At 41.3% G+C, this 13,116-nt stretch overlaps 1 protein-coding gene across 1 annotated transcript; it reads right to left on the reverse strand.

Moving 5' to 3' along the window:
* Positions 1–3,066: 3,066 nt before the first annotated feature.
* pdrg1 (p53 and DNA-damage regulated 1) lies at positions 3,067–4,745 on the reverse strand. The gene is made up of 5 exons (XM_026240800.1): positions 4,586–4,745; positions 4,430–4,502; positions 3,931–4,005; positions 3,748–3,828; positions 3,067–3,566 (listed from the first exon to the last, which is right to left on the reverse strand). The coding sequence occupies exons 1-5, from the start codon at positions 4,712–4,714 to the stop codon at positions 3,484–3,486; spliced, it is 441 nt and encodes a 146-aa protein (XP_026096585.1). The 5' UTR covers positions 4,715–4,745; the 3' UTR covers positions 3,067–3,483.
* Between the last annotated feature and the right edge of the window lie 8,371 nt (positions 4,746–13,116).

The raw sequence follows: 13,116 nt of genomic DNA on the forward strand, positions 1-13,116 counted from the left end.
TGTGATTGCTATATTAAGCATTGCCTTTTCTCCATTCAAAACTACACAAGTGACATGTCTTGGGTATTCTATAGTCTTTGGCTTGGTATGCCACACTGACTGTAAAGAAACGTCTCGTGATTTTTGGCCAAACCCTTCAGAAGCCATTTTTTACACCTCCTGACCAATAGGTGGCATGACCACTGTTTTGACAGACTCTTCATTAAATTCATTTGCACGTTATTTGTTTGCTTGAGAACAGGTTGACTAACAAATTTAAATATTATATATATATATATATATATATATATATATATATATATATATATATATATTACCAGCTGGGTTTGAATATGATCATAGATCGTTTTTGTTTAAATCAGACAAACCATCTAGGAATAGTTAGAAAATGTATTTTTTTAGTAGCTATAAATGCCACTGAGGGGCAAGCATGGAGCAGTGTTTACGTGTTTTATAAAGTATAGCCAAGTCCTACTTCTACATATCCACAATAAGCATATCATCTTACCATTCTACTAGCCCTCACACTGAGAATGAGAGCATTAGGTTGTGTTTAATTTACTGTAACACTATAACACTTCTGTCAAAACCATCTCAGACCAGGGTGGCATTCTTCATGAAAGTCCCACCCATCAGTGGCTGGGCGTTATTTACTTAATTCTGTTGCTTGTTATTTTTCTTGTTCATGAATAATAATAAAGGGAATCACAATAACTGCTTCAGTTAGTTCAACAAAACTTGCAAAGTCTCGTTTTCAAATAGAAACCACAGTGGCATGAGTCCCAGGGTGGTGGTCCCTCGAGAATTAGCTGGAGTCAGACAAACACAGGCTTAAGGAATACAATCAAAACAGAAGATTTAAATCCCTGCAATGTGAACTAATCTATAAGGTGCATACCAATGTTGTAATACTATTTCATTTTCATTTCATTTTCATTTTGATTTAGGAGTAACATTCCGATCACTTATGATGCATTTAAGACGGAGGTTATTGTCTGATAATCTGCATTTTTTTTTCATCTACATTAAAACTAAATACTGCCATTCCAAAAACTAAGACAGCACAAGATGAGCCAACAACCTGAAATGCAAAGCTTTTGAGTAGAAACACGCTAGTGGTCTATTCTTGTTTGAGAAAGCGCAGAGTCTCGTCTGGTGTTCATAAAGTTTTGATTTATGATTAATCTTAAGGGAACCATGCGATAGTGGTTTTAATTCACTACTTTTCCTCATACTGCCACAAAATATATATATATAATAATTACACTCTGTGTTTTTGTGGTATGTACATTAGTCACAGACATGCACTTCCACTTTTATTGGAAGGCTTGCCACTAGTTGTTGGATCATGGCTGTGGGAATTTGCTCCCATTCAGACCGGAGCATCAGTGATGTAGAGGCGTGATCTCGGGCAATGGGGCAAAGTCACGCTTTCTATTTATCACAAAGATGTTTGCTGAGGCTTTTTGTAGGCCAGAAAACATCATCTTCAACATCAGTCTAAACAGTAAAGCAGTGTTTACAGAGTAAAGCACTTTGTGCTCAGGGACACTGTCTTACTGGGACAAGAAAGGACTCTTGAGAAACGGTTGCCTTTTAGATTTTTGAATACTTCATAAATATTTTTCTAAGATTTCCAGAACACATCAGATGAGCAGAGAGCTGTCTAGCTCTTAACCACTAAACAAGGAGCAAGTCCAAAGTAAGCTTTATGGAAGATGTTGAGTTGATTTGTAATTTACTTGTCAAAGTTTTGACAGAAGTGTTGATTACAGTCTGCTCCTGCTCTCACAAGGAAAATAAGAACGCAAGTCACTGCATAATTCAACAGCCAAAGGCAACAATATTCCTGCAATGACAACTCACCAAAACACGATACAACTGCACTGCCATCTTATTTCAAAATACTGTGCGTATCGCTTCATTTATTGAGAAGCTTTTTGTAGAAAGCCCATGCAGCATTATCTTGAAACTATTCAGTATTTGGGTCTGTAGATGTTGAGTCATGGACATACAAACAGCAAATTGTTGTGGAATTCTATTCAAAGTTCTCTTTTGGCAAGTGTTTAAATTATATGTTTGTAATAATGGGGCACGAATACGACAGGAACAGACAGTCTCAGCTTTGACTCATCTCTGCACAAACTCGATGCTATTCGATCATTATGACTGTACGCACGACAGAGGATTGTTCTCGGTTCCTTCCGTCTCATGTGAAGTGTGTAAAGACCTCCGTTTCCCAACAACCTCACACCGATCTTAAGAACAAATCATTATCACTGTATTTTTGTACACAACATTAGGCCAGCTTTGCATAACTGTATGTTATGAACCTGTTGAATGTGTTTTCACATGTCGTTCTCCTCTAGTGGAATGTCTTGTTTGGAGATTATATAACTGAGAACAGACTTCTGCTTCCCACCTCATCTGACTCATAAATGCATCACACTGGACCGAATCCAGGACTGTACCACTGCACGCAACCTGGCTAACCTTCCTTTGCCACAGAGCATTTCCTGACATTTCATTAAACTGCTAAGATGTATTGACAGGATGTTTAGTCGCTGATGCCTCTCTTCATTTAAAAGTTGTATTCTTATAATTTCATAACAGTAGAGTGGAGAGTTTTACAATCACCATCGGCCCAATAAATGATTACTGTTAACACAAGTACATTTCAACCACCACACATTCACTAGAAATAAAGAAACACTGCCACCTAGAGACAGAGCATCTAACAGGGTTGAAACTGCTTTCCTGCCAAAGCTGTGTAATATGGTTTAATATGGCCTTCAGTCTTCGTGCATAGCAACTTTACTGGTTAGTAAACCAGGTGTTTGGACTACATCGGTTAGTTTATCTATGGAACTGAACACTTTCTTTATTTATTTTTTCAGATTCCACTTGTCCACTCCCGTGTCTTACAGACCCATTGAGAAACTCAGTTACAGCTGATAAAAAAACATTTTTGATTTAGGTGTACAGTGTAATATTTACCCCACATTTATGACAAGAGGAAACAATGGGGTAAAGCATAACGAACGTTAAATCAACTGAAAGCAAAAATCAGAGATGCATCATTTAATTAACAGAGTAAAATCAATACATTTTCATTTTACAACATAGAAAGTAAGTGCAGAAATTAGACACTTTCTTGAATTCAAACTGTTTGTATCTGGTTTATAACAAAACCTGTGGAAGTAACAAACAACTGGCTACATGTTGTGGAAATACCCATCCAAGCATTTTAGCATTAGTCTGGCTTACTCTGTTCTCACATCACAAAACACAGGCAAGACTTGGACATGAACTCCATGTAAAAGCAGTGAATGATGAAGACCAGTCCCCAACAGTCAATGAAAAAGTTCTTCTGCTGAGTTAGTAAAGTCACAGGTGGTTTGCAGATACTTCAACGCTCCGACACACAGGTAACAGTCCAAGCGTTACCCTCAGGTTCGAGACAGTCCAGGAAGATAGTGAACATTATTTCTTAATCAGGGTGCCAATTGCTTTAATCTCATCACTGCTCAGAGGAGAAAGGTTGTATCCTCTGAGTTCAGGCTTACCTGTGCAAGAAACAAATCAAAACAGAAAAAATAAGATGCTCTGATATCTACTAAAAAGTTGTGACAGTAACCTGACACAGTTTTAATATGGCAGTAAACCCATAGTTAACTCTGTAGCTATATACACTGACTTTTATATATGACAAACCATGAACGAATCAGGCTGGTAAAGCAGCTCTACCTTGCAAGTCATTGAGACGATTTACTTTTGCTTTTAGTTGTTTGCGGAGGTCAGATATTTCCTTGTCAAGCTGCTCCTGGTCTGTTGGGAACAATATAATAACAGCAATAGACCTCAGTAAACACTCAGACAAGTCAAAATGTATTATCCAGACAAAAATGTGGTTGAAGAAGACATACTCACCTTTAAGGATCATGGATCTGGTACGTTCTGGGGGGAATTTGATGAACATATTTCCAAAACACACCTTCACATGATCTAGATTAGATTGGAGTAAACTGTACTGTCAGGTGCAAAGTAGAAGCACATAGGTAACAAATCATCATCCAAAAATGCAAAAAGCAGCATTTGTTTTACATGATGTTATGGTGTAAATGTAAAAGGTTTTGGTGTTAATGCAATAATTTCATGTATAGCCTCCTGGGACACAGCTATAAAATATTATATAAATATATAAATAAATACAACGCATTCATACATACATGATCCCAGGAGGATACATAACCAGTAACCAGATCAGTGCAAGCCACTAATAAAACAAGGCAGAATATAAACATTGTGGAAAATGTATTGAAGAACAGCAAAGGGTGCTAAACGGCAGGAATAACAGCAATAAACACAATATAAACGAAGTCGGACAGTATTGGTGAGATCTGCATACACTGTATGTGTTTGTACTTGCCGTTAGAGGAATGGTTTCTTAAAGCGCCAAGTGCTTCTCTGTTTCTGTTTCTCCGCGAATCCAGATCCACGATCTGGCAACATTTAAACACTATTTAAGAAAAATGTCTCATTGTACGTTTGGCTATAATTTACTACTTTTATCATTCAAACCCACCTGTTGTTTGTCACTGAGAATATCTTCTGCAGCAACTTCGACCTCCGTCAAATGCTCCAGTATTCTCTGTGCTGTCTCGTCCATGCTTGGGTCTGTGTGCTGTGCGCTGGGAAAACACGTCCGACTCATCCGGGAAACAAGTTCTGCTCGATTTAGTTCCGTCCGCCAGCGGCCACACAACAGTTCCCGCCTCATATACATACATTCGACATTCACCTTATATTACATTCAATCGTTATATTTCAAATATCTCTAATAAGTATAATAAATAAATAAAAACTTTTAGGTAAGCCTAATATAATCAGACTACTTTTTGGTTACTTTTAGGTTACTTTTGGTATAACTTGTTTAGCACATTGATTTAAATAGGACAATCTTGAACCATATTGCTATAAAAATATAAAGAGTATCAAAATACATTCCATTTTTTGTAATTAACAAAATGAAGTGCATTATTACATTACATCAAGGTTTCCCAAAAAGGGGTTCGTAAAATAACTGCAGGAGGATTAAAATATAATTTAATCTAATTACAAATACCCTACTTATTTTTTTTAATCTGATTACATAATCCAGATTATATGTAGGCTAATCAGTTATACTCTCTGTATGTAACGTTTGATCATTTGCAGCATCTCGCTCGATCGAGCATTTCACATCGTTCTTGTGGTATCCTGAATAATTGTCATAATTATAATTATTTTCAGTTTATTCTTGTGTATATTTCATGTGGCAATATCCATTTTCCTTGATTTATATTTTATTTATATAATTTCTATCATATTATAAATGCTGTGTTAATCAAAATACATGTTGCAACTATTTCGGGATTTTTCATAAGAGTTATCGTTCCGATTTAATATGCATATTATCAGCTGGAGATGGATGTGTGTGATTGGTTGAATGAAAAGGTGCGCGCCACTGCGTGCGGGAGTTCTCGCGATATGCTTCATTCATGATAAAGCATCGGTGAAGAAACATCGCTTGAACGCTCATTCATTTAATATCATCCTTTACAGGTATAAAATGTACACAAGACACACCATCACTGCTTTAATCGTTTTGTAAGAAAAGCTGTTCTCTATACTGTTTGTTTTTCGAGATGCATATGATTGATATTCTCATAAACTCGGTCTAATGTTAACCATCAAATCCGAGCACATGGTTAGCATAAATGTGCCGTGATTAGATCGCACGCTGGTTATTAGGACACGGATGTGAAATACATGTACTGTTATATGCATTTCATGTTATACTTTATTCATTATATATGTTGTTATTCCTTATTCCTTCTGTTATGAGTTTATTTCATGCTTTTTCACTGAAATGTATGTATGACGCCCAGAGAAGACTATGTAGTCGAGTGGACCTATTTACATACCTGGCCTTGTGTCATAAATTGTGATTTGTGGTTACAGTAACAGCATCTAAGTCAATACTGTGTTGATACTATGCATTTGTGAATATACTGTTGAAAAGTGTGAGACTATGCACATGTGCAATTCACATCATTTGTATTGATTCATGATAAAGCATCGGTGAAGAAACATCGCTTGAACGCTCATTCATTTAATATCATCCTTTACAGGAGTATTACAATCTTGGAGGCACCGGGATTGATGTTTGATGGAGTGACTCCCTGACCGGTAGAGCCCATTTAGCAACATCATCCCCTTTTTAGTGACCCAGATGAACTGCAGTGTGAGGCATTCAGGACGAGTGGTGAAAAGAAAAAAAGTCTATTGAGCAGTGCATGCGCTGGGGGTTCAGTTTGTGACCAGTGGCATCCAGGTCAAGTCAGTAAGGTAAACACTACTCTGAACAGCCTGTCTACACAGTAACAAAAATGGAGGAGCTTAAACATCTTCAGGATGAAATTGGGGAGAAATTATGCACACTATCACTTGAAAAGCTGGCAAAACTCAGTGTCTTCCTTCACCTGACACGAGAGGATGAGACAAATGTAACTCGTTTGTATCTGTTGCGACTCCTTAGTAACTATCTACTGAGAGCTGAGCTAGAAGAGCTAGAAGATGGCGGCATGGCTGAACTTTTAACAATTAATGATAAACTGAGCCAGCTAATGGGAATAACAATTAATGCTTCAGAACAGGCTACAGAGAGAGTGGAGAATAAACCTGGAGATGTTAACACAGTCCAGAGGGCAATGCAAGGAAGTGGAGAAAGTGCAACTGAATTGTTTTCTGCAATGCACATTAGTCCTACAGCACCACAAAATGCAGTAAACAGACATACATATGAAGACCATGGCCAAGTTTATTCTCAACCCACATTTCAGAGACAAGTTACCTCAACATGGCAGAAAGATTTCAAGATTTCTGGTCTCATAGGAGATCTAGGGCAGAAAGACCGGCTCTCATTTTCTAGTCTGGCACGGCAGATAGAAGGTGGACTCAACAAGGGCTATGTAGAACAGGAAATAGTAGATTCTGTCATCAGAGCTATCACACCAGGGCTTCAGCTGCGGAGCTATCTAGAAGGAAAGGCAGGATTAACACTCCCAACACTGAGACGGATACTCCGTTCTCATTTTCAGGAAAAAAATGCTACTGAACTATATAAGCAGCTCACCACAGAAGCTCAGCGCTCTAGAGAAACGCCACAAAGCTTCCTAATAAGAGCTCTTGATCTGAGACAGAAAATTTTGTTTGCTTCTCAGGAGGATGACTCAGGGTTAAAATATGATCCTGCCCTAGTTCAGAATATGTTTTTGCACACAGTCTTGACTGGATTGCAAAACGACCGCATCCAAAGTGAACTTCAACCATACCTATCAGACCCCACCATTCCAGATGAAGTGTTGCTGGAGAAACTCAATGTGGCTTGTTCCAATGAGTCTGAAAGGCAAAGCAGACGAAAATATGAGAAAAATGTTACCGTTCATGCTGTGCAGCCAAACGAGCCTGCCCCTGAACAAAAATCTCAGTCCAAACAGTCTAAGTTTGATTTAATGTCACAACTGAAAAGCCTGAGTGATGATATCATGCAGATTAAAGAGACAATCCAACAGCCATCAACTGTTCCTCAGCAGTGTTTTGCAGTCTACAACAAAGAACCAGCAGCAGCAGTGTCCTCACAGCATCAGATCTCATCTCAGGGTTCCCAACAGACATCAGGATGGACCCAAGTTCAAGAGCATCAGACCTGGAAGCCAGATACGGCTATATATCAACGACAGGCAGGTCCATACATGTCTCCACACCAGTTCTCACAAAGCCAACAACAGGTGAGGGAACAGAAGATACCTTTTCCACCTGCCAACCCAGTTCAGTTGTCTGCTGCTTCACAAGAACATTCTTTCCAGCCTCATCAGCATTATTCAGTGCCAGAAACTCACCATGGGCAGCCGTTTGTTTATCCTTCTCCTCAGCAGCATCCCATGTCCTTCAATTATGCAACTCAGCCATCAAGTTTTGCAGCACCGCAGCATTATTCCCAACAGTATATGGTGCCACCACCACAGTACCCACGTCAGTTCCGCCAGCCCCGTTCCTCACTAGCCAGACAATGTTTCCATTGCCAGCAGCGGAAAGCAGAAGAACCTTGCACCCATTGTTACCACTGTGGCAGCAGCGAACACTTCTCAGCTGGCTGTAGGAGTAAAGGTGCCAGGCCTCAGATAGGAGCTCCGTTAAACAAGAGCGGGTTGCCCCCGAGGGACAGGGTGTGACCCGAGCAGTAGGGAAGTCCCCAAAATACGAGAAATGTAGCATGGGCCATGAGAGACAGCTTGAGTTTCAGTCGCTTGATAATATTTTAGCTGCCCCTTGTCAAGTTAACCAGCATTCTGCCATCACGTCCTTAGTAGGCAAACAATGCCTTGTGACCTGTTATCTACAGAAGAAAAAGACAGAAGCATTATGGGACACAGGCTCTCAAGTATGCATTATAGATGAGCAGTGGAAAGCCAAATACGCACCTACAGTGACATTGAGAAACATTTCTGAGGCAACTGAAGCACCAGACAGTCTGCGGTTGGTGGCAGCCAATGGAACAAACATGCCATACAGCGGATGGGTGGAATTGAATTTCAAGCTGGCATCCCCTGTAACCGATGAGAAAGAGTTAAAAATTCCTGTGCTCGTCTTGAAGGACCATGAATTATCCAGACCCATCATTGGGTATAATGTGATAGAACAAATAATGAGACAGAATGAAACAAATGGATCTCATGATGTGACTAATGTGTGTTTGTACAAGACTGTTAGAAATGCTTTCCCCAGCATAAAGAAGAAAAGTGTACATACCCTCATCAGTTTGGTGACTACAGATGTTTCCAGCGAGTACATAGTAAGAACCATGAAAGAGCCTGTAAACATACTGAAGCACACCGTTATGCAGATTCAGTGTCTGGTAAAAGTGCCTTACGTGAAACAAGAAAGTGTACTGCTGTTTGAACCACCTGTTAACCCACTGTACCCTGATGGCCTTGAACTTTTTGATACCCTCCACATTCTGAAAAGGGGAGCCCGCCCAGTGATTACTGTCATTGTGCAGAATGGAACAGACCATGACATCATGCTCAGTGGTAAAACCGAGATAGGAACTTTGCAGCCAGTCAAGTCCGTCTTACCAATAGCAAGTCCACAGTCTGCAGCCACAACCTCTGTCACTCAGGTTCTACCGGAAACAATGGAAGGAGACAGTAACGGAGATTCATGGGACCCTCCAGTAGATTTGAGCCATTTAACTCTGCCTCAACAACAACAAGTGAAGCAGATGTTGCGGGAAGAATGTCATGCCTTCTCGCAGTCAGATGATGTTATTGGCTGTGTTCCAGGGTTGCAACTGAGTATTTCATTAAATGATAACACCCCCGTTGCCCGCACGTATACATCAGTCCCTAAACCATTATACCAGGAAATGAAGGACTACTTACACGACCTGATTGCTCAAGGATGGGTGGCTAAGTCTCATTCCCCTTATTCGTCCCCAATTGTCTGCGTCCGTAAAAAGGATGGCAGCCTCAGGCTGTGTATTGACTATAGGGACCTGAACAGCAAAACAATCCCTGATCGCCAGCCAATACCCAGGGTGCAGGATATCCTAGATGGCCTTGGGGGCAATGCGTGGTTCTCTCTGCTTGACCAGGGAAAGGCGTACCATCAAGGCTTCATGTCCCCAGAGAGTAGGTACCTTACTGCATTCACAACACCGTGGGGTCTCTATGAATGGATCCGTATCCCTTTCGGCCTCATGAATGCACCTGCTGCATTCCAACGGTTTATGGAGGAAAGTCTGGAAGGTTTGAGAGACAAAATATGCATACCATATTTAGATGACATCCTGGTCTTTACTGAGACTTTTGACGGACAGGTGGAAGCAGTAAGGAGAGTACTGCAAAGGCTGCAGTCCCATGGAGTGAAGTTAAAACCCAGAAAATGTGAGCTCTTTAAGAAGGAGGTGCGTTATCTGGGCAGAATTGTCTCAGCTGAAGGCAGTCGTATTGATCCAGCAGACACAGTTGCTGTAACGGCACTAAAGGAACGGAAACCAAGCACTGTGGGAGAGCTGCGCAAGATTCTGGGCCTGCTCAGCTACTATCGTCAATACATTAAAGACTTCTCCCGGATCGCCAGTCCCCTCTACGACCTGCTAAAATGTAAGGCTGATGGTAATGAGCCACAGAGAAAAGGAAGACACAAAGAAAAAAATAACAAACGGAATCATGTGGTGTCATCAAGTAAACCAATTGAGTGGACAGAACACCATCAAGAGATCCTTGAAAAGTTGATTAACTGCTTGATCGAGCCTCCAGTCTTAGGATTTCCAGACTACTCCCAGCCGTTCATCCTCCATACAGACGCATCCAATCAAGGGTTAGGTGCCGTTCTATACCAGAACCAGCATGGCAAGCTGAGAGTTATTGCCTATGGCTCCCGGACCTTGACAGCGGCAGAGAAAAATTATCATCTGCACAGTGGGAAGCTGGAGTTCTTAGCTCTAAAATGGGCTATCACTGAGAAATTCAGAGACTACCTGTATTATGCACCAACCTTTACAGTGTTTAGTGACAATAACCCATTGACCTATGTGCTGACCTCTGCAAAGTTGAATGCCACCGGGTGTAGATGGGTGTCGGAGCTCGCAGACTTCCACTTTACCATCCGCTACCGTCCAGGTAAAGAAAATATAGATGCGGACTCACTCTCCAGGATGCCAACGGATCTGGAAACGACAATGAGAGAATGCACGGAAGAGTTCTCCTCTGAATGTGTGGGAGTTGTGATTCAAGCGGTGGAGCTCCAGAATAATCCAGATGTCTCCCTTGCTGTAGCCTGTCAGAATGTATTAATATGTGGGGAGGAAAATGAGGGACTCCTCAAACCCCTGTCAAAAGAAGAAATTAGACAAGCACAAAAGGATGACAAGGACATTAGAGGAATCATTGAACACTTGCAAACTGGATCTAGGCCTCCTCAGCAGTGGCGTTCGGTCAACTCGTCATCCAAAGTTCTTCTGAGAGAATGGGATAAGCTGAAGCTGGATGAACATGGCATTCTCTTCCGCCACACATCTCAAAGGACACAGCTGGTATTACCAACTCAATTCAGAAAAACTGTTCTAAGGGAAATGCATGATGAGATGGGTCATCAGGGCCTCGACCGCACCACAAGCCTCATTAGGGATCGGTTCTTCTGGCCCTACATGCAGAAAGACATTGAGAACTATGTCCTGAGAACCTGCTTCTGCATCAAACAAAAAAAACCATGCCGTGAGACAAGAGCACCCCTTAAAAGTATCAAAACAACCCACCCTTTTGAATTGGTGTCAATTGACTTTCTACATTTGGACAAATGCAAGGGGGGCTATGAGTATATCTTAGTAATTGTCGACCACTTCACCCGATTTGCTCAGGCTTATGCCACAACCTCAAAGTCAGCAAAAACAGTGGCTGAACGATTATTCAATGATTTTGCCCTCAAGTTTGGGTTTCCGTCCAGGATTCACCACGACCAAGGGGGAGAATTCGAAAATCAGCTACTCACCCAACTCAGGAAGTACAGTGGCGTCGCTGGCTCAAGGACCACCCCTTACCACCCACAGGGAAATGGGCAGGTGGAAAGATTTAACAGGACGTTACTGCAGATGCTGAAAACCCTGACTGAAAAACAAAAATCGAATTGGAAGGATGCACTCAACAAATTAATCTTTGCCTATAACTGTACTAGATGTGATGTGACTGGCTTCTCACCATTCCATCTGCTGTTCGGTTGTACACCAAGGCTGCCCATCGATGCTCTTTTTGGTCTCAACTCAGACAACAACTTTCAAAGTTATAATGAGTACATGGAGCAATGGACGAAAGGGATGCAGGAAGCTTGTGAGATAGCAAGAGAACAGGCAAACAAGTATGCTGACAGAAACAAAAGAAATTACGATCGAAAAGTGAGGTGTACTGATCTGTTCCCAGGAAGCAGGGTCCTTGTGAAAAACTTGAGTCCAAGAGGTGGAACCGGGAAACTGAGGAATTACTGGGAAGATGAAGTTCACATTGTCACACGCCAGGTTGCGAGTGATGCACCAATTTACGAAGTAAAACCTGAACAGGGTAAGGGTAGATCAAGAGTTTTGCATCGCAATCTTCTTCTTCCATGTGACCATCTACCTCTTAAAATCACACCAACTCAAGGTGCCAAACCAAAGGAACCGAAGAGCAGCAGAACTCAGCCCCCCAAGGAAAGAGAAATTGAACCAGAGTGTGATAATGAAAGCGAAGAGGATGAGTACTTCTTCCTAGTGGAGCCTTATCAGATAAGACCACGAGAAAGCGGTGATTCCCCAGAAAAACTGGATAAGCTACCACCACAGCCAGTATCTTCTGAACCTCGATCTAGGTCTCCAGTATGGGAACCAAGGCCACAGTCACCCCAAGCCGAACTAGAGATAGGACTTCCAGAACCTGCATCTGCACCTGAAAAAAGACAAGAACTTGATGAAAACGGATCAACTGTTGACACAATGCAACGAGGCTTACCTGTTAATGAAACAACTGAAGTGCCTGTGTCCAAGGACAGGACCTCAGAGGAGGAAAATGGGTACCAGTTCACCAGGAGAAAGCGACAGCCACCAAAAAAGTTTACATATGACAATCTTGGGACCCCATCGTGCTACAATGTGCAGATAGTAGGCAATAACCACTACCCACACTTTGCATCTAGGGCAATGACAGCTGTGGCACCCTGGTTAGCAACACCACTTTGTTACCCCCAGCCCTCATACAGTATGTGCTATTAACTGAATTGCTACCACATGAACTTATCTCCCATAATAAGTTACTGTATGGACTGTGTTGAAGGTATGAAATGCCACTGTATAGCACATTAACCAGAGACTGTGTATTGCGCATAGTAAGAAACTATGGCAAAACAAAAACCATGGACTGTTATCAGATATTAAGAAAGTGGACTGTTGTGCAGTTTTGAAATTGTGGACACTTTGAGACTATCGTTTTGACAATTTTTGAATCTTTTTCCCTTTGCGAGGAACTTTTTGCCATTTTTGCTGGA

The sequence above is a fragment of the Carassius auratus genome, linkage group LG36F, assembly GCF_003368295.1.
Source record: "Carassius auratus strain Wakin linkage group LG36F, ASM336829v1, whole genome shotgun sequence".
Lineage (NCBI taxonomy): Eukaryota > Metazoa > Chordata > Actinopteri > Cypriniformes > Cyprinidae > Carassius > Carassius auratus.

What these genes read in the sequence shown, in the direction of transcription:
- pdrg1 (XM_026240800.1), bottom strand. Translation starts at nt 4,714, where the DNA reads ATGAGTCGGACGTGTTTTCCCAGCGCACAGCACACAGACCCAAGCATG. An exon ending in TTCTCAGTGACAAACAACAG is followed by an intron (nt 4,503 to 4,585) that starts GTGGGTTTGAAT and finishes AAATGTTGCCAG; the next exon opens with ATCGTGGATCTGGATTCGCG. An exon ending in CAGATCCATGATCCTTAAAG is followed by an intron (nt 3,829 to 3,930) that starts GTGAGTATGTCT and finishes TGTTCCCAACAG; the next exon opens with ACCAGGAGCAGCTTGACAAG.